General features: G+C 56.6%; 1 protein-coding gene across 1 annotated transcript in view; it reads left to right on the top strand.

The window, feature by feature from the left end:
• Positions 1 to 26,272, top strand: part of WNT3 (Wnt family member 3) — a gene marked incomplete at both ends in the record, with an annotated part of 43,458 nt that extends 17,186 nt beyond the window's left edge. Inside the window, 3 exons of the mRNA XM_081218933.1 lie at positions 20,940 to 21,181; positions 24,908 to 25,173; positions 25,793 to 26,272. Coding sequence (XP_081075059.1) covers positions 20,940 to 21,181; positions 24,908 to 25,173; positions 25,793 to 26,272 — 988 coding nt within the window. The remainder of the gene's footprint in view (positions 1 to 20,939; positions 21,182 to 24,907; positions 25,174 to 25,792) is intronic.
• Between the last annotated feature and the right edge of the window lie 1,240 nt (positions 26,273 to 27,512).

The raw sequence follows: 27,512 nt of genomic DNA, 5'->3' as shown, positions 1-27,512 counted from the left end.
CCAGAGTACAGGCTCTGTAATTGTGGCTTAGGGGCTTAGTGGCTCCGCAGCACATGGGATCTTCCCAGACCAGGGCTGGAACCTGTGTCCCCTGCATTGGCAGGCAGATTCTTAACCATTGCGCCACCAGGGAAGTCACTATTCCATCACTTTAAAATAATAGTTCTCCCAGCTAGGAATGCCTAGACAATATATATTTTTTGTTTATTTTATTTTATTAAAATTTTTTTATTGAAGTATAGTTGATTTACAATGTTGTGTTAGTTTCAGGTGTACAGCAAAGTGATTCAGTTATATATATATATGTGTATATATTGGGTTGGCCAAAAAGTTTGTTAGGGTTTTTATCATAAGATGTTTGTCTGTTCCATCTCCTCTCAGTGGGCGAGTGTCTTGAGGCGCACATGAGGCAGAATAGCTCTCTGGGAGGGGTACCTACCCAGGAGTGGAACTTTGGGGCTGCAGAACATGTGAAAGTTCTACTTTGCAAGTTGATGCTCAACTGTTTTCCAAAGAGGTTGTGCCCATCTGCTCTCTCATCTTTGCTCTACGTTTTCACTGACACTTGAACTCGTGTGGGTTCACTCTTGTCAGTCTGGCAGCTGTAGAATGTGGTCTGTGATCTTCATTGGCAGAGGTGGGACTGCTTTAAGGTCCCAGGGTTGGGAGAAGCAGAGGCGGGGCTGGGACCCTGGGGTTCATGTGGACACATAAAAATGCACATTTGGGGGAATTCCCTGGTGGTCCAGTGGTTAGGACTCTAATGCTTTCACTGCCAGGGCCGGGGTTCAATCCCTGATCAGGGAACTACGATCCCACCAGCCGCACGGTGCAACCAAAAAAAAAAATGTGCATTTGGAAGAACATATGGCCACATCTGGTGTGTCTGGTGGACATCCTCCCCGACCTCCAGCTCCTCACGTTGTCTGCCCAAGGGCCAGAGGGCGCCACTGGCCATTTGGTGGCAGGGGCAAAAGTAGCTAACGGAGCTGCAGCCTTCCCTTCCCTGGCTCACCTCTTCACCTCACTGGGTGTGAACGCCCTGCCCAGTGTTCAGAGATAAGGCCACTCTTCCCAGGAGTCCCCATCCCGTCAGCCCCACCAGAGCCAGGGCACATTTTCCTCCTGGCCCCCTCTCTGCCCTTCTGTCCCAGTGGGCCACCCTGCCTGAGTTACAGCAATAACATCTCTCAGGTGCCAGTTTATGCCTTTTTTTTTTTTTGTGGTACGCGGGCCTCTCCCTGTTGTGGCCTCTCCCGTTGCGGAGCACAGGCTCCGGACGCACAGGCTCAGCAGCCATGGCTCACGGGCCCAGCCACTCCGCGGCATGTGGGATCTTCCCAGACCGGGGCACGAACCCGCGTCCCCTGCATCAGCCGGCGGACTCACAACCACTGTGCCACCAGGGAAGCCCTATGCCATTTTTTTTTTTTTTTTTTGGCTGTGCTGTGCAACTTGCGGGATCTTAGCTCCAAGCGTGGATCCTAACTACTGGACTGCCAGGGCATTCCCTCAGGTGCCTTTTCAGGGAATACCAGAAGGTGACTTCTTCCCCCAAGCCTTCATCCAAGCGCTGGGACTCCCTCCTTCTGAAAGAAAAGCCATGAGCTCTTCAGTGCACATCAGAAACTGGATGCGGCTGCCATCACCTACTGGCATCTCTGTCCTCACTGTTAGGTCCTTACTCATCCTCCCTTCCTGCCCTGGAGCAAAATGCTACTTCCTCGGGCCTCCATTGTAAAGATAAAGGGGTCTTAGGACCCCTTTACTGACCAAAAAATTCTTTTCCATCACTCCTCCATCTGGCCATGACCTTTCTGGAATTTTTCAAAATCCCGTTCAGAGCGGTCACCTTCCTGGGAATCTTCCCAGTCTAACTTCCACCCTCTCTCCCAGGTCTTCTGCATACCTTTTGGGTCAGAGCAGCAAGTTGCAAACTGTGTTTCTTACACCAGTCCCACATAATCCTGCTGAGGAGGGCTTTTGGGGTCCAATAAGCTTGGGAGGTGCCACCTGCTACTTCCAGCCTCTTGGTGTTTGTGGTGCTCATTAGCATCTTAGCATCTTATATTAGCAACACAGAGAGGCCTGCAGGCATGATCCTTGTTTTCATTTGTTTAGTCTGTTTTCCAAAAATATTTACTCTCTCAAGTAACAACTTATTACCTGTTTGGAAACTGTGATCTAGGAGATTCTCCTGTCCCTTTTACGTGTCAGTTTGTCCTTGTGGTCTTACTCATCTCAGCAATGGGACTATGATTCCTCTGACTTTTTTTTTTTTTTTTGCTATGATTCCTCTGACTTTTAAAAATCATTCTGTGTGAACTAGTTCAGTCCAGAGCACCCATCCCAGAGGGTCTTGAGTTGAATGAATGCATGAATGGATGAATGAAGCAATCAGCTAATCAACTGGTCAATTTAGCTGAATCCCCTTTCCTGTGAGGCTGGCAGAAACCAGGCCCAGCTGATCTTTGTACCCTGGGGACATGGGTCTCCCTGGCCAGTGTCAGACCCTTCCCACAGTATTTCTACAAAGCCTAACCCCATCATCCCGGTAGAATGCATCTCTTGCATTAGGTCTCCTATCGTTTTCGTTTTAGGCATCTATCTCCCTATGAATCTGGGAGCCTCTGCAGGGCAAGGACCATGTCACACTCACCTCTCTGTTTTCCCATGAGCGGGTGCTCGGTCCCCACCTGCTGAGTAATGAAGCTCTCCACCGACCTCTTCCAGAGAGCCGGTGGAGCATTGTGGTTAAGGCTGAAGGCTCTGGAGTCAGACTGGATGTGCTCCCGGCTACCCGGGTAACCTCCGGCAAACTACGTAATCTCTGCAGTTCAATTTCCCTCCCCCGGTGAGGGTGATGATAACAGTACCCTGCGCACATGAAATAGTACCTGGCATGGAGATGGCATTGGTCTGTTAGCACTTATAACAATAGCAACTACCATCTATTGTGCCAGGGATTGTGATAAGGGCTTTACCTACATCCTGTCAATGACTCCTCCCTCCAGTCTCTTTCAAGTAGGTGATGTTTACATTTTTCCACCTCATGAACTGGTGGTAGCAAAGGGACCAGGACTCAGGTGAGCCAGATCGGCCCGTAGTAGGCGGTGCTGCTCACCACTCAGGGATTGGGCATCTCCTCTACCTCTTTTCACCTATAATTAACCCTAATGAGAACCTGACTTATCCTCTAGCCTTCCCAATAAGATGGAAGTCCATCGCAGCGTTGGGTTTTACGTGTCCGCATGCGCATAACAGCGAGCACATTCACGCATGCGCATAACAGAGAGCCCATTCGGTGAGAACGAGAGAGGCTGGGGAAGTTACCAGCACCTTCGTGGCTGACCCAGAAAGACCGAGATACTGAGGCAGGACTTTGAGACTATACAGCAGAAAGTCACCCGTGAGTCAGCAATGCTGCCGAAAAGGCAGAGAGGTCTTGGAATTGCTTGGTATCACCGCCCCCAGCTCCTCGCCCGGGGCCCCGTGTGAGCCTGGGAAATGTTCGCAGGCAGGACGCCTGTGGTGGCGTTTACCCAGCTTGGTTATCCTGGTGAAAGATGGGAAGATTCCTGAGGATTATAAAGGGGCACCCGGATTTGCGGGGGAGGGGGCGCATCTCCCCGACTTCTGAAATGAGCAACCTGGAGTCCCCTTCCGCACGTGGCAGCTGGCCTCCTCAGACCCCGGAGGCGGACTCCATTCTTCCCCAGCGGTCACGGGGTTGACCATCCTCCTCTTTTCGTACTGGCCAGGGCTTTATTTTAGCCCCTTCCCCGGTCTGGCCGCACAACAGAAGTGAGAAGTGGGGGCCTTGGGAGAGGGGCTGAAGCTGGTGATGCGAACCAGGAGGTTTAAGATGCACATGCCAGAGGCTGTTTCTCTTGGAGCAGAGAAGGTTGGGGGACTTCATTCCAGGCAGGTGAGCGGCTGCTGCCTTAACACCTGAGAGCACAGGTCACGGGGGCCCAAATGGCGGCCGGAGGGCTGGCGGTGCGGTGAGCGGGGAGGATCTCCCACCAGCTGTCATGAGGCAAAGGCACCCCCGAATGGAAGCAGCCAGTGGATCTGGCAGAGGGAGTGAGAGAAGGGGGTGCTGAGATCTTCCCGGCCTGGAAAGAAGAGGGGATTCCCAGGAACCCCTCTACGGACTGGGCTGTAGCAAAAGCTTGAGTCTGGTCAGGTGTCAGCTTTTAGATTTTTATCTTCTCCACATGGTGCAGTGTGTTTGTTCTGTGAACAAAGGAGAATCTGAATTCCGTGAAGGCTTGGAAGCACCCCTTGCCCCAGTTGGCTGAGTTGCCCAGCACCTCAGCTCCTGGGACCCCAAGTGAACTCCCCCATCGGGGCCATGGAGCCTCCTGGGGGCCTTTGTTTTGTGCCAGCTTCCCCCAGCGTTCCTTCCAGCTCTGAGGGACCCCTTTCCAGGGGGGCCAGCCCTGTATAGGGCCCGGGCCTCTTTCAGGTCCATAGGTGGTCCCCACTTCCCTGCCTATGGGATCTAAACTCATCAGCTGGGACCTCAAGCCCTGGCCTCCTCCCTCTTGGCTCCTTGGGTTTCCGTGTTTTGAGTCACATCACTGTCTCAGAAGTGCCCTTCCTCTTCCTTTTCTCTCATAAAGATCTACCCCAGAGCACAGCCCTTTGAGGTCTTGTGGATCATCCGCACCCATCCCGCTCTGTGTGTGCCTTCCGTCTCCACCAGGACGGTCTGTGTGCTGGCTGGTCCTCGGTTCCTGTGCACGTGGCCTGCCCGTTCCATTTTACCCTCCTCCAGGTCAAGGACGTGACACTGTCCTGTGCCCAGTTCCGTACAGAGCACACAGTGGGTGCTGAATAAATGCGTTCTGCTTGAATGAGCTGGTCATCACCAGTGGGTGGAATCTCCACAGCGGAGCAAAATAGCAACAGTACAGGATTTGGGGTCAGACAGACGAGGGTCAAACCCCACCACCACTTACTGGCTTATGGTGCCCTGTCTGAACCTCAGTTTCCTCCTTTGTAAAGAGACAGTATTTCCCTCCCAGGGCTGTTGTGAGGATTCACTGAGATCCCGTTGATGCCTTGCAAACTGGAAGGTGCTAGAACGTGTGTCATCTACCCTGACCTCTCCTGGAAGAGGTCCTGAATTCATGTGTCCTGTCTCACACGCAAACCTCTTCAGCCCTCAGATGGAGGTCTCCTCTCCCCGGGGAAGCCCTGAGTGTGGGTCTGGCCTTGTCTGAGATACAGAGAAGTAAACCTCGAGTGTGGAAGATCCATGACAACATTCAAAGGGAGAGAGATCAATAGGCAGGGGCCCCAACATTTGAATGTATAGGGCTGTAAATCCAGAGAGCAGCCTGAGTAGCAGGACAGACCTGAGTAGTCCCCTCCCCCTCAGCCTTCCACCAACACGCTCCATACAGACCTTGTCCTAATGTCTCACCTCATCGCTCTAGTGGCCATCTCAGCACCACCATATCCTAGCTGTGTGACCACAGACAAGTTACTTAGCCTCTGTGAACCCATGTCAGATGGGGATAATAATAACCTCGTAGGGTTCTTTGGCAAATTAAAATATATGTTGTATGTTAAGTGCTTTACATGGCTCTTGGCACTAGTCAGGGCTCAATAAATGTTAGCTATTATTAGTAATAATAATAATAACCATTCTGAGTGCCCCAGTAAATTGGTCCCCTCACTACCTTACACAGGTCAGTAAATTATTTCCTCATGACCTTATTAACCACTCTCTACCCAAATAAATGCACTCACATTATCTTATGCACCATTGGGTATGCACCTGTAAAAACCTTCCGCTTTATTTCGTTTACAGCTCTGCATGTCCCCATTACATCTCTCTGTGTTTTGTGGCTACCTTCTCCTGTCTGTGGTACTCAGGCCTTCTCTTAGCCCAGGTGATTTACAAAGGACCCTTAACTGGAGCTAATATGCTGTGGTATTTTGCCCCTCATGTTGAACACACATCCTATTAGAGAAATTGGTAATTAATTTTTTTTTACTTTAAATGTCTGCTCTGTGTGTGTGTGTGTGCTTGTGAAAGAGAGAGAGAGAGAGACAGATTGATTTTATCCTTTCTGTCCAAAGTGTATTTCCCCTGGAAGAAATACTTTTGTAACAAATGTGACTAGGAACACAGGACTGAAAATATGGAAATTGCCTGTGGCACCAGCACTCGTGCAGGGATGCAGCTGGTCTGGTGGGACAATGGTGTGTGCAGTGAGCAGAGGTGAGGGAGGGGAAAGTGAAGGCAGACGGAGAGGAGGCGGGTGGACAGGAGAGCTCCACCATGGATGTGGGGAGAGAAATCACTGCCGGTGAGAGATGAGTGGGGAACTTGAAATCCTAGACAAAAACAAAGTAGCTGTGGGCAAGAACCAAGAAAGATGGGGAAGAAAGGAGGAGAAAGGCCTCGGTACCTTGAACCCCAAGAGTGTTTGGTGGCGTCCTGCCTTTCTGCAGAGAGAATTTCCACTTAACAAACATATACCCACCACTGCAAGGCTAGGAAATGGACACAGGCTTGAAGGCTTGGGTGGGAGGTCACTAGATGAGGCTGTAGGAGGAGATGATTCTTTGGAAATATACTTTCTATCTTGTCTTTTTCCAGTGCATGTTAGTGTGTGTTTTGTAATGCACCTAAAAGGTGAGCATGGTGGCAGGCTGGCGTGTGATTTAGACCTAATGTATGTAAATGGAGGGGGCGTGCCCAAACACTTTTTACTGATGTGTTGCTGGATCAAAAAAGGTTTGCTTCCGTGCCCATAAAGATGGAGATTTGTTGGGAGGCCAGGAGAGAGACGGTGAGGGAGAGACGATGAGGGAGAGGACGTGGACAAAACTGTGGTGGTAAAGGATGGGTTAGTGCTGGCGCAGGAGGAGGTAGGACCCCTGGGGATGGATGGCAGAGGGCTGAGGCGGCCCAGCTGTGCCCCCGCCCGACCCCCGGTGACCACTGGCAGGTTCTGAGCCTTGTCTGTGACCGAGGACAGTGTTTCTGGTCCCTGACCAGGGATCCAACCGGTGCCCCCTGCAGCGGAAGCGTGGAGTCTTAAACACTGGACCACCAGGGAGGTCCCTTGCGTGCTCCTCTTATAATGGAGGAAGGGAGGCGTCCACAGAGAGGAGGGGACACCACCCAGACCAATTAAATCCCTTTCTCCGGGGATGGGGCCCCAGCATCAGTAGTTTTAAACTCCCCCGGGGCCATGTGACATGCAGCCAGGGTTGAGAGCCGGTGACCCACCCCTCTGAGTGCTGGAACATTGAAAGGTCCTGCGTGGGTCTGCGGTGGACCCGAATACGACTCCTAATAGGTGCTGAGTAGATGCTCGCAAAACTCAGGCGCCTGTGGCGAGGGGGCCCTTGAGAAGAAAGGACGGGGGAGTGAGTGCAAGGACACTGCAGAGGAATTGGCGGTGGGAGTCCGGGACCGATGGATTTGGAGGGGCGCAGAGGAAGATGAGGCTCGCTCGGGCTGCCTCGCCTGCGGATGGGGATGGGGCCGGGAGAGAGGGGCAGCCACCGCTTTGAACTTGCGTGGAGCCTCCCTAAACAGAGCGGGGGTGGGGGGTGGGGGAGGAGTCCAGGTGCCGGGCAGGGCTGTTTCCCACCTGCGCGTGCTCAGCGCCATGGGGGGACCGGGCTCAAGGAAGCGCTCCTGGGAACGCGGTGGAAATACCCGCCCTGAAAGGCGGGGAGCGGACGGCGCCCTGAGCGCCCAGCCATGGCGCAGTGCGCCCCCCCGTCCCCCGCCCCGCCGGGTGCACCTGCTGCCGCAGGGGCCACAGCGGGTCCGGAGACTCGGCCACCCTCCGTGCTCGGGGCGGGCGAGCCCCGCGCGGGTCGTGTCCAGAAGTCCCCACAAGTTAGTTGGAGTTTATGTTCCTTCTAACTTTTATTATGAAAATTGTTAATCAGGAAAACAGAAAAGATAATTCCAGGAGAACCCACGTACACACCTCCTAGTTCAAGTGTTTTTCATTTTGCCGTAGTTGCTCCCCCCTCCCCTTTCTCTCCTCCCTCCCCGCCCCCCATCCCCTACACAGTGTTCGGTTTGCTGAACCATTTCAGAGTAAGTTATAGTCATCATGACTCTTCACCTCTGTATTTTACAATGTAAGGATGACGCCTGTGACCACATACCATTATCACACTTAACCCAATTATTAATGATTCCTAATGATTCACATTTCCCCAGTTATCCTCAAAATGCCTTCATGGCTAGGATTTTCAAACCAGTTTCCAGTTATTTGATTGTTCTGTCTCCTAAGTTTATTTTAATCTAAAACATCCCTCCCCTCCTTCCCCCAACACACACACACGCACGCACACACACACACACACTTTTTAAAAGTGACTTGGACTTTGCAGAGTTCAGGCCTGCCGCCTTGTGAATTTGTCTGGTTGCTTCCCCATAGTGTCATTTGGTTTGTTCCTCTATCCCTCGTGTTTCCTGATAGCTGAACGTTACTTCTTAAGGCCTGTGGAGACTCAGGTTCCACGTCTTTGGCCAGAGAACTTTCTAGGGTTTGCTGGGTACTTCGCGTTGCATCATCTCATACTGTGCTGTTGACATACTCTGGAGGAGGTTTTCAACGATCCAGCTTCCTGGACTCCTCCCCAGAGAGTCTGATTCAGCGGGGCTGGCTTTGGAGCCCAGCTGTCTGTATTTTTCAAAACCACTGCAAGTGATCTGAGTGCCGTAGTGCCATGGCCTGCACCCCCGAATAGCAGCCAGCTGGTAAAATCATGTTCTTGGTCCTCCAAAAGGCGTGGTGTAAGGGACTGTGGGTGGGGTGGTCGAGGCAGGTGAGGTCCTCAGGGCCCGAGCCCTCACCAGGGCAGGTGGCCCTTGCTGTCTGGGTGTGAGGCAGGGTGGGTGGGCACGCTGGCCCCAGTCAGGCAGGAGCGCGGGCTACCTGGGGCAGCGCGCAGGCTCACCTGGGAGCTCATGCAACACCAGGGGTGCCCCAGGCACCACTTTGTGCACCCGGTGCTCAGGACAGGGCCTGGCCTACCATGAATATTTGTTGAGTTGAAGACACAGGGCTTTCAGAGGAGCCCTAGGGAGCCACTGTGAGAGTGAACTCCCAGCCAAGCAGCTCTGATTTCCATGTTCCCTCCTGGGCTTCTTCCTAAGATTCAGATAAAGGATTTCTAGACAGTGGAAGCAGAGGCTGTGTGATAAGGCCCAGAGGACCAGTGCGGCCATCACCTGCCCTCAGCTTGTCCTGGTGGCAGCCTGTGGGATTTGGGGGAGGTGAGGAGGTTGGGGTAATCAAGCGGAGCCGCTCGGTGCGGCAGAAGGAGGAGGTGTGCTGGGCCTGTTGGGGAACCAAGCACTCTGCCCGCCCAGCCTACAAAAATGAAAGAAATGGTTCCTCCTCTCAAAAAACTGTTTTAGTGGAAAAACACAGCGTCAATGGACAATTCAATGGAAAGTGTCTTAGTTTCCCCCTGAGGAATATACAAGAACTGGGAAATACCCAGAGGGAACAGTTTAAACTGGACACATTAAGTGGGGCTTTTAAAATTGGATCTTGATGGATGAATAGGAGCCCAAAGTAAATAAGAGGGCTGATGGGCTTCCCTGGTGGCACAGTGGTTAAGAATCCGCCTGCCAATGCAGGGGACACGGGTTCGAGCCCTGGTCCGGGAGGATCCCACATGCCGCAGAGCAACTAAGCCCGTGTGCCACAACTACTGAGCCCACGCGCCACATCTACTGAAGCCCACACGCTCTAGAGCCTGTGCTCGGCAACAAGAGAAGCCCGCGCACCACAACAAAGAGTAGCCCCCGCTTGCCGCAGCTAGAGAAAGCCCGCATGCAGCAACGAGGACCCAATGCAGCCAAAAATAATAAATAAATAAAAATAAATAAATTTATCAAAAACAAAAAGAAGAAGGAACTGCATGGTGGAAGGGAAGCAGAGTTGTGGCTGGGGGCGTCTCAGGCCTGGGCTGTGCTCCCTGCACTGTCTCAAGCCTGGAGGTACCCTGGGCAAGGCTGGGCTTCAGCCGGAACTGGACCAGATCGCGGCCAAGGTCCCACCAACCTGGACACTGTGCGGCCTGGTACTGTGATAGAGTAACTAAGGCCTGTGGCCGCTCACAGAAGGCTTTAAAGCCTCTCTAGGGCGTCTCATGTCCTTCCCCCGCCCCGCCTCCTCCAACTAGCAAGAGACGGCAGGGGAACCTTCTCAGGCAGGGGAACCTTCTCAGGCTGACACTTTCGTTCCCCAGGCTTTTATCAAGCATCTACCTTTGTACCCAGTGAGCACCCCAGAGACCTGGTCCCACCATGGTTTCTAGAATGCTCAGCGTCTCTCAAGTTGCTAAGGCTCGACTCGTTTGGAGAGAAGCCATTTGGCAGAAGTATCCTGAACCCCAAGCCAGTCATTTAAAGTCTTCAGGCCCCAGCTGCCTCCACTGTGAAACGGCATAACCAGCTGTGCGGGTCTGGGGGCAGAGGCTGGGCTGCAGCTTCCAGCTCTGAAGGGTCAGGACTCAACAAGTGTGACGTGTTTTTTTTTTTTTAATTATTTATTTATTTTTGGCTGTGTTGGGTCTTCATTGCTGCGTGCAGGCTTTCTCTTGTTGTGGCGAGTGGGGGCTACTCTTCGTTGCGGTGCGCGGGCTTCTCATTGCGGTGGCTTCAGTAGTTGTGGCTCACGGGCTCTAGGCGCGCGGGCTCAGTAGTTGGGGCGCACGGGTTTAGTTGCTCTGCAGCATGAGGGATCTTCCCAGACCAGGACTCAAACCTGTGTCCCCTGCTTTGGCAGGCGGATTCTTAACCACTGCGCCACCAGGGAAGCCCGTGACGTGGTTTAAAGGGCTCGCCTGTGAGTTCCGAAGTGCTCGGCGACCCTCTGTGTCACCTGGAAACATTGTCCGCCAGGGGTCTTGGTGCCCCTCAGGAGACCCTTTGGGGGTCTGAGGAGTGAGGCCCTGGGCCCCCTTTCACTCCTCTCTGGACACCCACCTGGGCTCAGGCCCAGTCTTCCCAGGCTAATACCTGCCTGAAGGAAGACACCGAGAGCTCGTGTGTCCTCTGGGTGCGAGGAAGGGCACAGCCCTGAGGACCCAAAGCTGGAGCCGCCGGAGCCCCTCCCGCTTCTCCAAGGCCTCTGTCCCCGTGCTTCCTCTCAGTTCTCACCCTCTCTTCCTCCTCCCCAGGTCTGACCATCCCGCTCTGTGCCACCCCCCTCCCCCTGCAATTTGCCTGAAGGGGTCAATCCCTCTCTCTTACCGCCTCCCTTTCTCCACTCTGATCAACTCCACTTTCCTATGAAATTGAGAAGGAAAAAAAAAACCCTAACGCTCACAACACAACCAAAAACAGGTTTCAACATTTTACAGGTTTCAACATTTTTCAGGCCGCCTTGTCACATCTTATCAGATCAGCCAGGAGCCTCAGGCCAGGCACTCTGGGAGCCGCTTTGGAGAACAGAAGCTGTAACATTCCAGCGAGGCCCTGCCCCACCCGCTGCACCCCTCTCTTCCCTCCCCCGTCCCCACCTTCTTCTCCCCAAAGAAACGTCCCGAAGGGCCCGCCCCTCCCTCTTACTGGGAACTCCGCAAGACCTTGGTGTTGAGTGTCCCCCCACTCGCTTCTCTCCCTCCCACGGCTGTGGCCCCTCTGAGCTCTCAGGTGGTCTGAGGTGCCCACTCGGTCCTGAAAGGTGGCTTCTAGAAGTCGGGCAGCAGAGGGGAGTTGTCATAGCCGCTCACAGAGTGCACAAGTGGCCACTTGGCCAGTAGGGCCCTGAGTTGTGCTGGAGAGTTTAGGGCACCGTGGCCAGTCCTCAGGGGCTGCTGCCAATGGGAGGGAACGGCTTTTTACTTTGGTTCCATTTGTGGGGGGATGTGTGGGTTTTGTCACCCATGGCGATGCGGACTGCTGGCCTGGAATACCCCCTTTCCCCCACATTCACACCAGTGGACCTGGATCACGACAGATCCAGGAAGTGCTGACCGAAGTCCAAAGGGCCAGATTTCAGCCAAAACAACCTGAGGGAGCGACCCAGATCCTGGGCCCCAGGGCGAGCAGGACGAGCCCCCCGGGGGGGGTGGGGGGCAGGCTGGGAGGTCCCACTGTGAGCACAGAGAGGTCCCTCCATCCACACCCCTCAGGAGGACAGGGCTGTGAACTGAAGGCTTAGGATGCATCACCCAGGGAGGAGGGTGGGGACAACAGTGGAAGAGGGAAAGAGCAGAGGAAAGGAAGGAAGGAAGGGCCTGGTGACTCTCTCTGTCCAGGTCCGTTGGCTACACGTCTCCTGATCAGGAATACCTGCAAGAAAGCAGACCCGGGTGCTTGGTGCCCATGTTGGCTGAGCCCAGCCCGGCCAGCCTGCCTCCTGCCGGGTTTTGGAAAAGCCCTCCCCACCTCTTGGCCTGAAGTTCTAGCCCCCCTGATGTGAGGGCCCTGTCTCCACCCTGTGCCCTCCCTCTTTCCCTCCCTTGGCACATGGCATCCACCGCCGCCACCATGAGGCTCCCCGATTCTCACCCTTTTTTCCGGGTGCCCCCTGGGGGAGACAAGGCCTCGAGTATTATTCAACTATTAGCTCCAGGACAGATTCCCAGATCTGAACTTCTAGCCTTGGTCTTTCTCTTGGGCTCCAGCTCTGCACCTCCGGTGCTGTCTGGACCTGGGTGCCTGCAGGTCTCACCAGCCCCACAGACTTCCTCTTTTTTCCCCAAACTGCTTTGCCTCTTACGTTCCCTTTCTTGGTTGACAGCATCTCCATCTTTCTGGTCACCCTTTCCTCCTTCCTGTTGTTTCCATGGGACCCATCCTTACTCACTGCTTCTGTTTTTTGTTTTTTTAAATTTATTAAATTTATTTTTTTGGCTGTGTCGGGTCTTCGTTGGGGTGCACGGGCTCCAGAGCGCATGGGCTCTGTAGTTTGTGGCCTGCGGGCTCTCTAGTTGAGGCGCGGGAGCTCAGTAGGTGTAGTGTGCGGTCTTAGTTGCCCCGCAGCACGTGGGATCTTAGGTTGGGATCGAACCCACGTCCCTTGCATTGGAAGGCAGATTCTTAACCACTGGACCACCAGGGAAGTCCCTTCCTCTCTGCTTCTAAGGCCACTGTCCTGAGACCCAGAGCCACAGGCCCTGCTAAACTAAATGGGAGGTGCTCGGGCCCCAGCCCAAAGAGGCTCACCCCTGACCCCTGAAACCTGTCCCCCTGGGGGACTGTAATACGCAGACAGGCCTGAGACTCTCCTTAGCATAGAGTGTCACCCCGGCCACCTCACCCCCACTCCTTTCCCAGCCTTGGGTCTCGTAGTGCCCACCCCCTGGCCCCATTCTGCAGTTAGACGTTGTCTAATAGGTTAATATTCCAAAGCCCAGCTCAGGAATCCTCAATGGCTGCACACGTCGCCAGAGTAAAGCTTGGCACTCAGGGCCCCCTTCCCCTCCTCTGTTCCTTTGTAAGGTCCCTGGACTCCAGCTGGGGTGGGCCCACCGCTGTTCTCTCCCACCTCTTGCCTGGGGCTCTTCCCTGGCACCCCAGCTCCCCCTGAGGGAGCCCCAGCCATCCTTCGCCAGCTCAGTGCCTGCCTTCCAGCGTGCCTTCATGGTCATCACTGCCTGGGATTCGCTCGCCCCCCTTCCAGGATGCCCCTGCTCTTACCGTGTGCTTTCTGGCATGAGGGTTACTTGGGTGCTAAGCTACAGGTGCCTGGGGACCCTTTGTCACTCATGGCACACATGGCACCCAGACCTAGTAGGTGCTGGAAAAACGCTTGTTGGTCTGTAATTGACAGATGCCTCCTGGTCTGGGTGCCCCATGGGTGTGGCTCAGTTCATCTCCATGTTTCCAGTGCTTGGCACTCTGCCCGCTTCAGTCGTCAGTTAAATGTGTGTTGAGTGAATAGGTGGGGAATGAATTTGTTTACCAAGGGAAGACTTTAAGCTACTCTCCTAAGGGCAGGCACCTCTATGCACTCCACATGGTTATTGCTCTTGGGGTCAGGCTCTTGCAGTTGCTTCTTCACTGACTCCTCTCTGGACCTTGGGTCCCAGCTCAGTCTGTGGATCCTTTCTACCCTCACCCTTCCCTTCCTGTGTATAAACAAGGGTGGCCCTGTAGCTCTTCTTGGGACACATGAGAACCAGAGGACCCATCCATGCCTACTGAGTGAATAATGGACCAGCTGCTGACAGGAAAGGTCCAGGGAGATGTTGATGAAAGGCATCTGCTGGGGTATCTAGGCCTGCTCTGAGGACTACGGGACCACGTGAGCCCTTTGGACTCAGAAGCACCTCCCTCCCCTTGGCTCGTACTGAGATGGGTTCAGGGTTGGGTTGGGAGGGTGTAGAGCTGTGCTTGGCACCCGTGGGGCCCACATGTGCTCCAGGGAGAATAAGCGGATGGGTGGAAAAAAGTGGTAGCCTGTGACCCTTGACCTAAGTCCCTGCTCTTGCTTTGTCACAAGCTCCCTGCCAAAGCACCAGGGTGAGTGGCCCTTGGCACTTGTGTTTAAGCTCTTTGGAAGTTCCAGGAGTTGGGTGCATCCCTGCCCCTGCCCTCCCCCACCCCACTGGGTACATGTGCCCCTGAACTTGTCAGGCTCCCCTCATGATGTCCACCAGCCCTGAGTGGCCTCTTGAGCTAAGTAGAAAGGTAGTAGCCTTGAGTTCCAAGGCCAATGCTGGATCTTTACTTTCTGCCCATTTTCAAGATTTTCTTTCCCCTTCTGGAAGTTTCCGTCTTGCCCCAGGCCAGGGTTGGGCCCCTCTGGACCCAGGAACAGGAAGGCCATCTGTCCAGTACTGTCCAGGAGCCAGCGGTAGAGCACCAAGCACTGGGCTATTGTTTCCAGAAACACGGTGGTCCCTCTGGAGGAAAGAGACAAAGGACCACAAAAGACGTGGTTCTGATTCCTCCCTTTTTCCATCTCCTTCCCTTCCTCCTGAACTCATGGCAGTCAGCTTAAGAGGCACCGGTTCTTTGGGTCAGCATCTTAAGGTGGCCTGTCTGGGGCTAGCAGAGATGGTTAGTCCTCGCCGTTGGAAAAGGTGAGGCCAAGGGGACCATGACTCCAAGAAAGGCATGACCGGGGGAGGCTTGGCCACGGAGCTCATCCTGAGAGCAGAGGTGGGGACCCTGGAGCCTTTCCCTGGGCTGCACCCTTGGATCCACCTTCCACAGCCCCGCCCATATGTGACTGTGTGACCTGGGAAAATAACAAACTCTCTCTGGGTCTCAGTCTTCCCATCCAGAGGAGGAAGGGATTAGATAAGACCAGTGGTTCTCAGACTGCATCCTGCAGAGGGGCCATAGGTGAGAGCAAGGGGAAAGTCAAGGGATAGGTCTCTGCGCCCCTGCCTTGTTTTTTTTTCCTTCAATTTAACCATTTTTAAGTGTACAAATCAGTGGCATCAAGTAGGTTTGCAATGTTGTCCAACCATCACCACTATCTGTTACCAGAACTTTTCATTGTCCCAAATAGAAACTCATACTCATTAAGCTGTAACTTCCCCTCCCAGCCCCCAGCTACCTCTAATCTATTCTTGGTCACTATGAATTTGCCTATTCTTGGTACCTCATGTAAGTGGAATCATACTGTATCTGTCCTTCTGTGTCTGGCTTATTTCACTTGGTATAATGTTGTCAGGGTTCATCCATGTTGTAGCATGTATCAGAGCGTCATTCTTTTTTGTGGCTGAATAATATTCCACTGTATGGATTTACCACATTTTATTATCCATTCATCTGCTGATGGGCACTCAGGTTGTTTCCACCTTCTGGCTGTTGTGAATATTGCTGCCATGAACACTGGTGTACAAGTATCGCTTGAATCCCTGCTTTCAATTCTCCAGGATCTATACCTAGGAGTGGAATTGCTGGGTCATATGATGATTCTATCTTTAGCTTTTGGAGGAAGAGTCCCTCCTTTTATCTGTTTTACGTACCGTGGAGGGTGGGGGGAGGATGTATATTAGGAAAAAATGGCTAACAAATAAGAAACACCCTAAACTAGATGACTCCTGAGGCCCCTCAATCTCTCAAATACTATAATGTTGGAAGAGTCGAAGGTCAAAAATGTAGGAGAGTTTGAGTGCAGGGGAGGGCACCTGGTTGGGTGTAGGGCTCCAACCCACGTGGCTCGTTAAGGGGAGCAGGGTGGGGACAGCTCGTAGTCCCCGCCGGCAGGTCATTGCTGGGTGGACGGCAGAGTCTGTGGGTCCACGGCGCCACCTTCACTGAACAGGCTACGCTGTGTGGGACCCTTGTAGGCCTCTCACTCTATGCTGTGTGCCTAGGCTGGCTCAGCACTGAGGTGGCCTGTGCTCCCCATGCAGGCCCACCTCCAGCTTCTGGAGGCCGAAGGCGCCGCGCGTGGCGGTGAATGGCTCGGTGGGGCTGGGAGGCTGATGAGACCGTGCGTGGCATTTAAGCCTGGCCTGTTTGGAGAGGGGGTTTCATCCTCAGAGGTCAACATCGAGGCCTCTGGAGCCGCCTGTCGCTGGCTGGCACCTGCCGCCCATCCGCCTGGCTGCCTGTGTCTGTCCTCAGCCCAGCTGGGCAGTGGGTGGTTGGGCGGAGGATGAACTGTCCTTAGGGGAGGGTGGCAGGGCCCTTGGGCCGGCCAGGGCCAGGAGCTGGGTATAAATAGGCCTGGCGGTGCCTTCCCCCCTCCCCCTCACCAGCTGCCGGTGCCAGGCAGGTCCCCACCTCCCTTGGGAGCCCAGCCACTGTCTCAGGTCCTAAACGTAGGAACTTCCTCAGCGGAACTGAGGAATCTTGTCCTGTGTGTAGGTGGAACCTCCGGATGCCTGGAGGCCTGGGGAGTTTGGCTGAGGGGCTGCAAGACTGGGGGTGGATCAGGCCGGCCTTTTGGGAAGGAGTCGTTCTTTTGTTCCTCCCCTAGAGAATCAGCGAGTACCTGGCATGGGCCTGGCCCTTTGGTCGGCCAAGTGTGCCTGTGTGTGGTGTGTGTCTGGTATGGTGAGAGGTGTTGGGGGGGGAGGGGAGGAGACACAACACAACCTCTGTCCTCAGGGAACTCACACTAGCACAGCCAGATGGGATTGGAAACAAGTCAGTTCAGCCCTTTGAGATAAGGTCTGAGTGAAGCAGAGGAAAAACACAGAGGGAGGAGAGGTTGCTTCTGTCTGGGGGCCCATGAAGTTCTTCAGAATGGAGGCGACCCAGGACCTGGAGGTTGAAGGATGGGTAAGATGTTTGCCGGGGACTTGGGCAGTGGAGAGGTGCTCCGGGTGGCGGGCTGCTAGCCGTCCAGCAGGCGCTCCCACTTCGGTACGAAGAACTGAGGAGGAGGAGGCTCACTGTGTGGCCTCCTCCAGGGGAACATGCCCCTCACTGACGGGGACAAGGAGCTGTGAGTCAGGTTAGCGCATCCATGGTGGTGGAATCTCAGACGTGAGCGTGTGTGGGCGGGAGGCTCAGGGCTCGGGTGGCAGGGCGTATTTGGGGGAGGGCAGCTGTCCTGCAGAAATCAACCCCACGGCCCCAGCCCCATTAGCCCCAGCACCAGCCCTCAGAGCTAACCCCCCACCCCTAGAGGCCCTTGCTCATCACCGGCAGGATGTCCAGATCTGAGCTGAAATCCTTGAACGGAGCATCCTGGAAAGGTCCCTATGCCCTTGCCCTTTGGGTTAACTTTCACCCTCGGCCAGATCACAGATGTCTTTTCAGCCACCCTGGTTAGCACTGAGCTCCCGGGAAAGGGGCCAGCTCTGCACCCTTCCCAGTGACGGATGGGAAGGGGCTCTGCGAATGCCGACGTGTTCTGTCAAGTGAGGGATGGGAGGGCTGAGAAGTGAGGCTGATGCCATAGCAGGGGACAAAGTGCTGGGGACAGCCCCTAAACACACGGCAACCACCATGACCGCCGCGACTTGAGGGCTTCCTATGCGCCAGGAGCTTTCTATCCTTTATCCCTCCCATTATGTCTATTTAATAGATGAAGAAACTGAGGCACGAGGGGTTAAGTAAACTGCTTGAGATCAGCAGCTCGGAAACAGCAGAGCTGGGTTTGAATGCAGGCAGCCTGGCTCCAGGTGCACGATGGACCTGGACAGCAGGAAGGAGGCAGGGTTTGGTGGGCGGAGGGCAAAGAACTCATCGTCTCTGAGGCTGCGAGTTACTCTCGGAGGATATCACCCCTGGAGTCAGACCAACCCATGGTTGCCCAGCTTCTCTGCCTCAGTTTCCTCATCTGCGAAGCCGAGATGACAGTACCCGCGTCACAGAGCTCTGGCTGAGGATTAAGTGACACACGGTATCTGTGACGCGCCTGGCATCTAAGCGCCAAGTCTTAAAGGGTTGTCGTGATGATCGCCAGTGTTGAATCCGACTGCAGAGGAAAGGAAATCTGCTCGGTCAGAGGAGAGATTGTAACTGTCCAGGAGGAAGGATGCACAGTCGAGGGCTTGGTGCCCCAGAGGGGAGCACAGGGGACCGTGGCATCTCCCTACTGGGAGATGTCTGGGGGACAGCTCTGGCCTTTGCAGCCAACCAAGCCCTGCCAGCCAGTGCGTAGGGCTTAGGCATTCTGCTGGGCTGGGTAGGCCCACCTGGGACCCACTGGGGTGGGGATACTGGTGAAATGAGGGAGCAGGGAGCCGCTCGGAGGGCTGGGATGAGGAGCAGCCTCACTGACTGGAAACGAAGAGCCAGCCGGGGCTTCCCCACACCCCAGCCCCCCTTCCCTGCAGTGACACCAGCCTCACCTGGCTCCGTGGATCTGGCTGTGTGGCCTTGGGCAAGCTGCTTCTCTCTGTGGGCCTCTGCTTTCTCATCTGTATAATGGGCTTTCTGCTCTCTAAAGGCCTCTCTTGTAGGTTCTTATTCTGATCCAGCTTAGCTTGAGGGTGCCCAGGCCTGCAGAAGTGCCAACGGGTGTAGGGCAAAGGCCGGGAGAGGGACAGAGGATGGGGAAGGAGTGAAGGAAGGAGCCCTGGGGCCCTGGTGTGGTTGGTGAGCAGACCAGTAAATGGGGGACGACATGGGACAGAGCCCCCCGGTGCCAGAGGTGATGGTGACACAGGCCTGACCAGGTTAGAGTTTGCAGTGGGTCCAGGAGGCCAGGTTGAAGGAGCGTGTGGGCTCCGCAAGGCCAGTCCATCCCTCTAGGGACAGGCATGGATGGAGGTGCCTGAGGTGGGGGAGACCGGGGAGGGCTCTGGCCAAAGGGGAGGGACACGGAGGCTGGGCAGTGGGTGCCAGGTCTCCCCATGATGCTCTGGGACAATCAGGGACCAGGCCGGGTATGAGGAAGTGGCAAAGAATCGCCATATTCCTTTAGAGGGGTCCTCATGGCCCACGCTCAGAACCAAACCCAGGTGAGGCCATGGGGGTAGCAGCGCCCTCCGTCTGGCCCCAGCTCCCCTCTCCAGCTCTCTGCATATAGAGCTTTGGGGCCTAAACGTCAGAGGAGGGAGTGGGAGAGGCCTGGCCTTCTTCCCTTCCTCCCATGATGGCCCAATGCTGAGTCATCTGCGCTGAGCCCTGGCTCGGTTTCTCTATCCGGTGGTTGCAGTGCCACTGGGGCAGCTGCAGGGCAGGCCTGGATGTGCTGGTTAAGAGCACGTGCAGAGGCAGCCTGAGCTGGGGCGGGAGGCTCAACTCTGCTGCTGCACAGTCCTGCAGACTTGGCCAGTTTACTAAGCGCCCTGGCCTCAGTTTCCTTGGCTATGAAACGGGATGTTGACGATGATAATGAAGTTCCTACCTCACAGACTTGCTGTGAGGTTTCCATAAGGTAAGACATGAGCACTCAGAACCGGTCCAGCACATAATAAATGATAGGTGTTTGATTATCATTATTATCACAATAACCAGTGTATAACTGTAAACAGGGCAGGGGCAGGAGAGGGCAACCTGCAAAGCCCCGTCAGATGCTGTGTATGTCTTGGTGCCCATCAGGGGGGCTCTGGGCTGACCTGCTCTATCACTCAGGTTCAGTCTTAAGGCCCAGGGTGCAGACGGGCCAGGCCTGCAGTCACTCCCACCCCTCAGGACCCAGGCAGGCACTGCCCAGAAGGCAGGGTGGTACGTGGTTAGCCCCACCTAGATGGACAGGCTACTGACTGAAAAATGAGGGACGTTAGAGTGACGTGATTTGATCAGGTCACTTGCATTGGATGGGGGAGTACGATCTGAGGTCTTCTGCCTCCTGACCCTGAGCTAGACTTTCATGAAACAAAGCCAAGCTCCAATCTCTGGTTAGAAAAGAGATGGCGCTCCAGAAACTTCTAGGGAGCTGCAAAGATGGTCACAGAGGCCCTGGTGGACAAAGACCTGGGGAGAGACACTGGGAGGCTCTGGGCTGGTCAGGCATCATCCTAGGGAAGAGGCTGAGAGGCATTGCCATGGTGGTATGTGTATGTGTATGTGTACGTATGAGTGCAAGCTTGCACACATGTGCAAGCTCCCTGCTAGGACTGAAGCTTCTCTACTTTCTGCTTTCTCTGAGATGTGATGGGGGTCAAGCCAGCTCCTGCCATCTTCCTCTCCATAGATTTTGTTTCCTTCCGATGGATCATTGGAAGTCTCCACGTGGCCCTAGAAACTGAAACTCCCAACCTGACCTCTCCCCATCAGGGAAGCTGGCCCAGAGCCTGGGAGGGACTTGACCTGGGCCTCTAATACCATCTCCATCCAGGGTTCTTTTCATAGTATTCATTGCCCCCAGGTGCCCCTGCAAACTGGAAATGCCCACGGCAGAGGGCCGGCTCCCTGGATCAGAGCCCTGCTCTTCAAGGGACAGTATACACACAAGGTCAAAGGTAGTGCATTCAGATGCCGGGTTTCTCAGGGCCATGGCTTCAGGCTCACAGGCCCTCCATGGCTCCACCTACCCTGAGTACTCACGGAGAAGAAACGATGCCCACAGTGGGCCGCGTGCTTTGTGCCTGCAGTGCCACCGCCTTCTGTCTGCCCGCAGGTCCCTGGCCCTGGGCCAGCAGTACACATCCCTGGGCTCACAGCCCCTGCTCTGCGGCTCCATCCCAGGCCTGGTCCCCAAGCAACTGCGCTTCTGCCGCAATTACATCGAAATCATGCCCAGCGTGGCCGAGGGCGTGAAGCTGGGCATCCAGGAGTGCCAGCACCAGTTCCGGGGCCGCCGCTGGAACTGCACCACCATCGACGACAGCCTGGCCATCTTCGGGCCCGTCCTCGACAAAGGTACCGTCTCTGGGTGGGTAGGAGGTGTGCGAGGAGGTGGGGGGAGGGCATCAGGACACAGTCACTCTTCCACATCAGGGCGTCTCAGCTCTGAGCCCAGGGTCCCCAGGGGAGGGCGATAAAGCTGGTCACGACCCACGGCCTCCACAGAAAGTGGGCCAGGTCCCTCTCTGGCCTGACCCAGGTTGTCATCGTGGTTGCCACACCTTCCCAGGTGCTGCTGGGGGCTGGGCAGCCTTGAGATCCCATCTCCCCGAGATCCTAGGGCAGGCTAGGAGGCTGCAGCCTTCCTTTCCTCCTGGCTGGCACAGTGGGTGGCCCCAGGCTTTGATGTGGACTTTTGTGACATTTTCCCAGTGCAGTGTTAAGTGCTATGTAAATCTAGTTTTGGGGTGGGGTGAGAGCATTGTCCCCCTTAGGTCCCTCCCATGTAGAAAATTCTGGAGTTGAGGAAGCTGCCTCATGCTGGTGGCACTGCATTGCCCCCAGGTGCTTCTGTGGGAAGCTTCTGCTGGTCCCCATGCCCCTGATAGCTGGATATGCCCACGGATTGTGGTGGGGCTAGAGGGTGTGCTGGCCTCTGGGTAACTTGCATCTTGCAACCTGGGAGTCTCATTGGCTGTGTCGCAAATGAATGGGATTCACATTACTTGACCTTGAACGTGAAGGCACTGGGAGAGAGGGATGAGAGGCACAACTGCTCCCAAGAAGGGGACTTTGGGGCTGGTGAGTTCTGGGCTGAAGTCGGGCTATTCTTTGAGCAATTGCAGTGTCTAGGAATGTAATGACCCAGCTGGCCTCCCGGGAGCTACCATTCCTTTTCCTCAGCAACTTGAACCCTCCTCCGGCCACCACCAGGCCTTGGGCACCCAAACGGGTGAACCGGGCCCTCCCTCCTTTTAGAAGAGTTGCATTTACAGCCAGAAAGAAAAGGGATCTGAGAACCAGCTGGACCTGGGGAAGGGTTGGTGGGGGGAGTGGCAGGGAATGAGTGGGGTGAAGCCGACCCCCCATTTTAGAGTGGAGTCCCCCCTTTACCTGTGCCTCAGGTGCACCTTGTAAGTCCGACCTGTTGTCATGGGACAAGGGCAATTAGCGAATCAATGGATGATGATTCTGCGAACGCTTCTATTACCAAAGCTAATTATTCCTTGTTTACATAAAAGGTTTGGCCTCCAACTGGGGCCAAGTGGCGGTGGTTTGCATTTCAAACCTCATCTTGCCGGCGTGTCAGTCTCCTCGCCTTCCGGTGCCCCACCTCGGGCCAGGTAGCGCTTAATCAAACAGCCTGGCGTCTAGACGCGCTCCCCAAAGCAAGACTCACCTTCTGATTGCTCTTCCCCGCGCGGGACGTTAGCCTGTGAAAACCGGGTCTCTGAGCTTATTATCCCTTCACGTCTGTGTTTAACGTTTTAAATCACCGTTGTAGGTTCTAGGACTTGCCTACATCTCGAAATTGCAAGAGGGCAGTTTTGTGTGGGGGGAGGGAGGGAAGGTGTTAGAGACACAGGGAATCTGAGGGAAGCTCTGCGGTCTCCGGGAGGAGGGCCCCCGCATGCACGCGCGCCCCAGCGCCCAGAGCCCGGCGGGAACGGGTTCGAACGCAGCTCTAGGCTCCACGCTTGGGCCCCGCCTCTGGCGAGTCCCGCACCCCTGCCGTGTGGGCCGCCAGGGTAGACCTCTGCCCACGGCTTTGAGACCCAGGGTGGCAGGGAGGCGGTCGGCTCCGGGGCGCGCATCTTCCGCGGACGCCGGGGACCGACCCCCTGGGGCTGGCCCGCCCGGAGCGGAGGCCGGGGCGGGGCTGCACCCGGGCGCGGGGGGCGCAGGGGTCAGCGGCCGGAAGGCGCGAGGCTGCGACGGCGGGGTGCGGGCGGCGGGGGATCGCGGTCCCCGGGCGGGGCGGGCGGCCCGGAGGGGCTTAGGCGGCTTGAAAAGGGGCCCGAGAGCCGCCCCCCACCGCGCGGCCCAGCCCCGCGCCCGCTGCGGCCGCCGAGCCATTCACACGCCCTCTGGCCATTCGGCGCGGCGCGGGGGCGGGGGGCGCCGCTTCAATGGGGATTTCGCGGGCCGGCGCCGGGGCCGGGGGCGCGGCCCGGCCGCGGGAGCCGCCCGTTGCTACGCGGTGGCGGCCGGCCCGGCGGCCCGGGCCCGGCGGCCGCATTATGCGGGTAATGCGGTGTGACACCGCGCGAACAAAGGCGGATTGAGCGGCCCAGCGGGCCCCGCCGGACGGGGACCAGCACAGCAGGGCTGTCAGCGCCGCTCCCAGGCTAATCCCCGCCCCGCCCCCGCCGCCCCCGCGTCCCCGGGGCTGGGAACCGAGTGCGGCCCGGGGCCCGGGCGCCGCCGCCGCCGCGAGAGGCCGCGGGCCGGCCGGAAGCGCGGCGCTCGCCCTCGGCGCCCCCGGCCCCCGGGTCGCTGAGGGGTGGCCAGCCGGGGTCGGGGTCGGAGCCGGGGCGCAGCGCCTCAGGCCTCGGCCGCCCCGTGTCGCAGTCGGCGCTGGCTGCGCGGGTCCACTGCCCAGGCGGGGACCGCTCCCACTCCCCGCCGGCCTGCTCGGGAAGGGGGACGCACCCTCCTCTGCAGGTGGCCCACGAGGGCCCCGGGGCCTCTGAAGAGACGGCAGTGGCCACGAGGGGTTACCAGGCTCCCTCGTCCGCCGAGCTGCCCTCAGCGCTCAGGACCAGAGCCACAGCCCAGGAAAGGAGGCATCCAGGCCAGCAGCCTTGGCGTTTTGCAACCTGCCTGGCCTTGGGCAGGTCACCTCCCTGCTCTGGGTTCCTCACCATTAAGGAGACAGATGGTTGGACTGCAGGTCTTTCAGGCCTTTGCCTCCCTAGTTGTCAGTGTCTGTATCTGCTAAATGGGCCTGTAATAAGACTCTCTGCCTCATAGGGGTGAGAGGATTAAATGGGATAAAGCACATGAGGGGCAGAATCTGTGCAAACCCAGCACTCAAAGGTAGTCATTATAGTGATGTCGACGGGGTCGGGGGGCACCCTGAGAATCTCTGCTTTCTCTTTGCTGGACCCTGGGGCAGAAGCAGGGAAGTGCCCTGTGACCCTCCATCCTCCCGGGAGGGGCTTGGCCTTCTCAGTCCAAAACCTTGGCTTTGTCTGGATGGAGGACAGGAGAACGGAAGGGGGAAGCTGACATGCTGACCACTGCACTCCTGGTCAGGAACTCTGGTGGCAGAGGGAAGTTGTACCCATTTTACAAAAAGGGTAACTGAGGCTCAGGAAAGGAAAGGGGCTGCCCACGTGCATCCAGGTGGGCAGTGGGTGGACTTGGGTAGGCTTAGGCTGTAGGTTCCCAGGCCTCCCTCGCCACAGACCTCAGGCTCTCTCAGGAGTGGGAGGGCCCGGGCCTGTGCTGGGATTTCCAGTTTGGGAAGGTGGAGGGCAGGGGGGCCTGGGGCCAGGACGGATCAAGGCCACCTTATCTCTTCAGCAACCTGCCAGAGTTGTCTTTCCACCCCTGTTTCTAACAGGCTCCACTCTGCCAGCTGTTAAAGCCCTGGGTTAATCAGTTAGCAGCTCTGGGCCTCAGTTTGTTCATCTGTAAACTGGGGATACCCACTAGGGGCTAGGCCAACCAAAGAGGAAAAGGCACTTCTTCGCCCTTGGGGCTGCAGGGCCCCTTTTCGCAGCTGGGGAGGTCGAGGCAGGGCAGCCGCGTCCCAGGGCCCGGCCTGAGCAGTGCCTCCCGATGCCTTCCCCACAGCCACCCGCGAATCGGCCTTCGTGCACGCCATCGCCTCAGCCGGCGTGGCGTTCGCCGTCACACGCTCCTGTGCCGAAGGCACCTCCACCATCTGTGGCTGCGACTCGCATCATAAAGGGCCGCCCGGCGAGGGCTGGAAGTGGGGCGGCTGCAGCGAGGACGCCGACTTCGGGGTGCTCGTGTCGCGGGAGTTCGCGGACGCACGTGAGAACAGGCCGGACGCGCGCTCGGCCATGAACAAGCACAACAACGAGGCTGGCCGCACGGTGAGCCCTGGCCGCCCTCACCCCAGCCCAGCCCAGCCCAGCCCAGCCCAAGACCCCTTCCCGGACCTGTCCCCGCCCCTCCCTGCCCCTCCCTGTGGCCCTTGTGCATTCCCGGCTCCCTGCTCTCCTCTTTCCCCCTCCTTTCTCCTCGGACTGCTCCCGGTCCCCATCCCCGCCCCACCCTGGGGATGCGGCAGCCCGCGAGCACAGGTACCAGCCAGCCCTTCCGGTGCACTTCAGCTGCCTGTGTAGGGCTGTGAGACCCATGGACCTGGCTTTGAATTCAGGCTCCATCCTTTCTTATGGTTGCTTGACCGAGGGCTAGTCACTTAAGCTCCCAGCCAGTTTCCCTGTTACACGGGAATAACAGTCCTTATTTCCTAGGGCTTTGAGAAGTGGATGTGATTTCTGCCCGTGCTTGGGGTGTGAAGGGGAGGGACACAGGGTCATCATTCTTTAGGTCTGAGCCTCAGTCCCCAGTCAGTTCTCACCCTGGCGTAGTGTAGGAATAGAGAAGGCTTCAGCGATGGGGGGTGGGGGTGGGGAAGAGTGGGAGGGCCAGGGTGTGCTCCCAGGTGGGGTCAGTCTGGGGACCACCTGCTACTCGTACTCTTCCCAGACCATCCTGGACCACATGCACCTCAAGTGCAAGTGCCACGGGCTGTCGGGCAGCTGCGAGGTCAAGACCTGCTGGTGGGCCCAGCCCGACTTCCGCGCCATCGGGGACTTCCTCAAGGACAAGTACGACAGCGCCTCGGAGATGGTGGTGGAGAAGCACCGGGAGTCCCGTGGCTGGGTGGAGACCCTCCGCGCCAAGTACGCGCTCTTCAAGCCGCCCACTGAGAGGGACCTGGTCTACTACGAGAACTCCCCCAACTTTTGCGAGCCCAACCCCGAGACGGGCTCCTTTGGCACCAGGGACCGGACTTGCAATGTCACCTCCCACGGCATCGATGGCTGCGACCTGCTCTGCTGCGGCCGTGGCCACAACACAAGGACGGAGAAGCGGAAGGAGAAATGCCACTGCATCTTCCACTGGTGCTGCTACGTGAGCTGCCAGGAGTGTATCCGCATCTACGATGTGCACACCTGCAAGTAGGGAGCCAGGTAGGGTGGCCCAGTGGGGAGGCTGGGGTGCCTTGGCGCAGGGCACTGGGTTTGCTTGTCTCCTCTTCTTGGCAACCCTGTTCCGTTTCTGAGCGGTCCAGGACACGTTTCCAAAGCCAAGGTAGGAAGCCAGGATTTCCCAAGCTTCAGTGGGAACGGTCCTTGGGCAGTGTCTCAGTGGATTACGCAAAGCACAGATAATAACCAAGTGTGCGCACACGAGGCTGCAGTTGATTAAATTTGTGTACAAGTTAGTAAGTAAATTAGGAGCCACGTCCAGTTTTCGCACAGCCACTAGCTATCATTACTGAACATCTGTGGAGCCAGAGGAGGGACTGTGGGGTTGGAGGCTGGGACGCCTGACTTCTGGCCTTGACTGTGCTCCTAACTTCCTGCTCTTTCACTTCTTTGGGCCTCGGGTTTCTTTCTGTAAAGTGAGGGGGTTAACATCCGTGGAATAGCAGGCCAAGAAGTCTCTTGTACACCTGAGGCAGAGTTGTTTTGCATCCACCTTGAACGTAGAGGGCAGGTGTTTGTGCAAGCGTCAACTCCTACCACCCTCAAGGAGGTGGGGGGGGAGGAAGCGGTGTATAAGCCCATATCCCCGCACATCTGAGGCTTGGGTGGAGCGGGGCACACTCTCACCGCGTTTATGGACGGTGATGGGGAGGAGGACGGAGTCAAGCTCAGAGTGATGGTGGTGAGTAATCAAGGGATCAAAGGCTGGTGGATGAGGCTCCCAAGCTTCCCAGAGGTGGCCTGTGTGGGAGACACTGTTGCCCGGCCCTCGGGTCCATAGGTCCCCAGGACAGGTCAAGATTGGCATGTGGTGGTCCTGATCTTGGAGGGTCTCTGAGGCCCAAGGAAGGGTTTCTTCCTTTTCTCTGCCCTGAGAAGGGGCCTAAGCTACAGGGGTCCGAGCCCTGGTCCAGCTTCCACCACTCGCCCACCGTGTGACCCAAGCAAGACCATCTCCTCATCTGTCATCCTCCCCCGAGGTGCTGTGAGGAACAAAGTGAAGGACACTGGAGACAGTGCTTGTCTGTTGTGAAGGCCTCCCCTGCCTGGGTCATCGCTGCCTGGGGCTGTGTCCGCGGGGGCACCCCACTGGGCGATGCGGTCCCACACAGGGCGGGACTGGGGGACATGGAGGGACCTCACGTGCTGGGGAGAGCTCTGCTGGAGGGGTGGCTCAGCCAGTCTGGGAAGCCCCTCTGTGTAGCTCAAGTTCC

The sequence above is a fragment of the Mesoplodon bidens genome (genome assembly GCF_964165515.1).
Source record: "Mesoplodon bidens genome assembly, chromosome: 19".
NCBI classification, from domain to species: domain Eukaryota; kingdom Metazoa; phylum Chordata; class Mammalia; order Artiodactyla; family Ziphiidae; genus Mesoplodon; species Mesoplodon bidens.
This window is presented reverse-complemented; position numbering and strand designations above follow the sequence as displayed.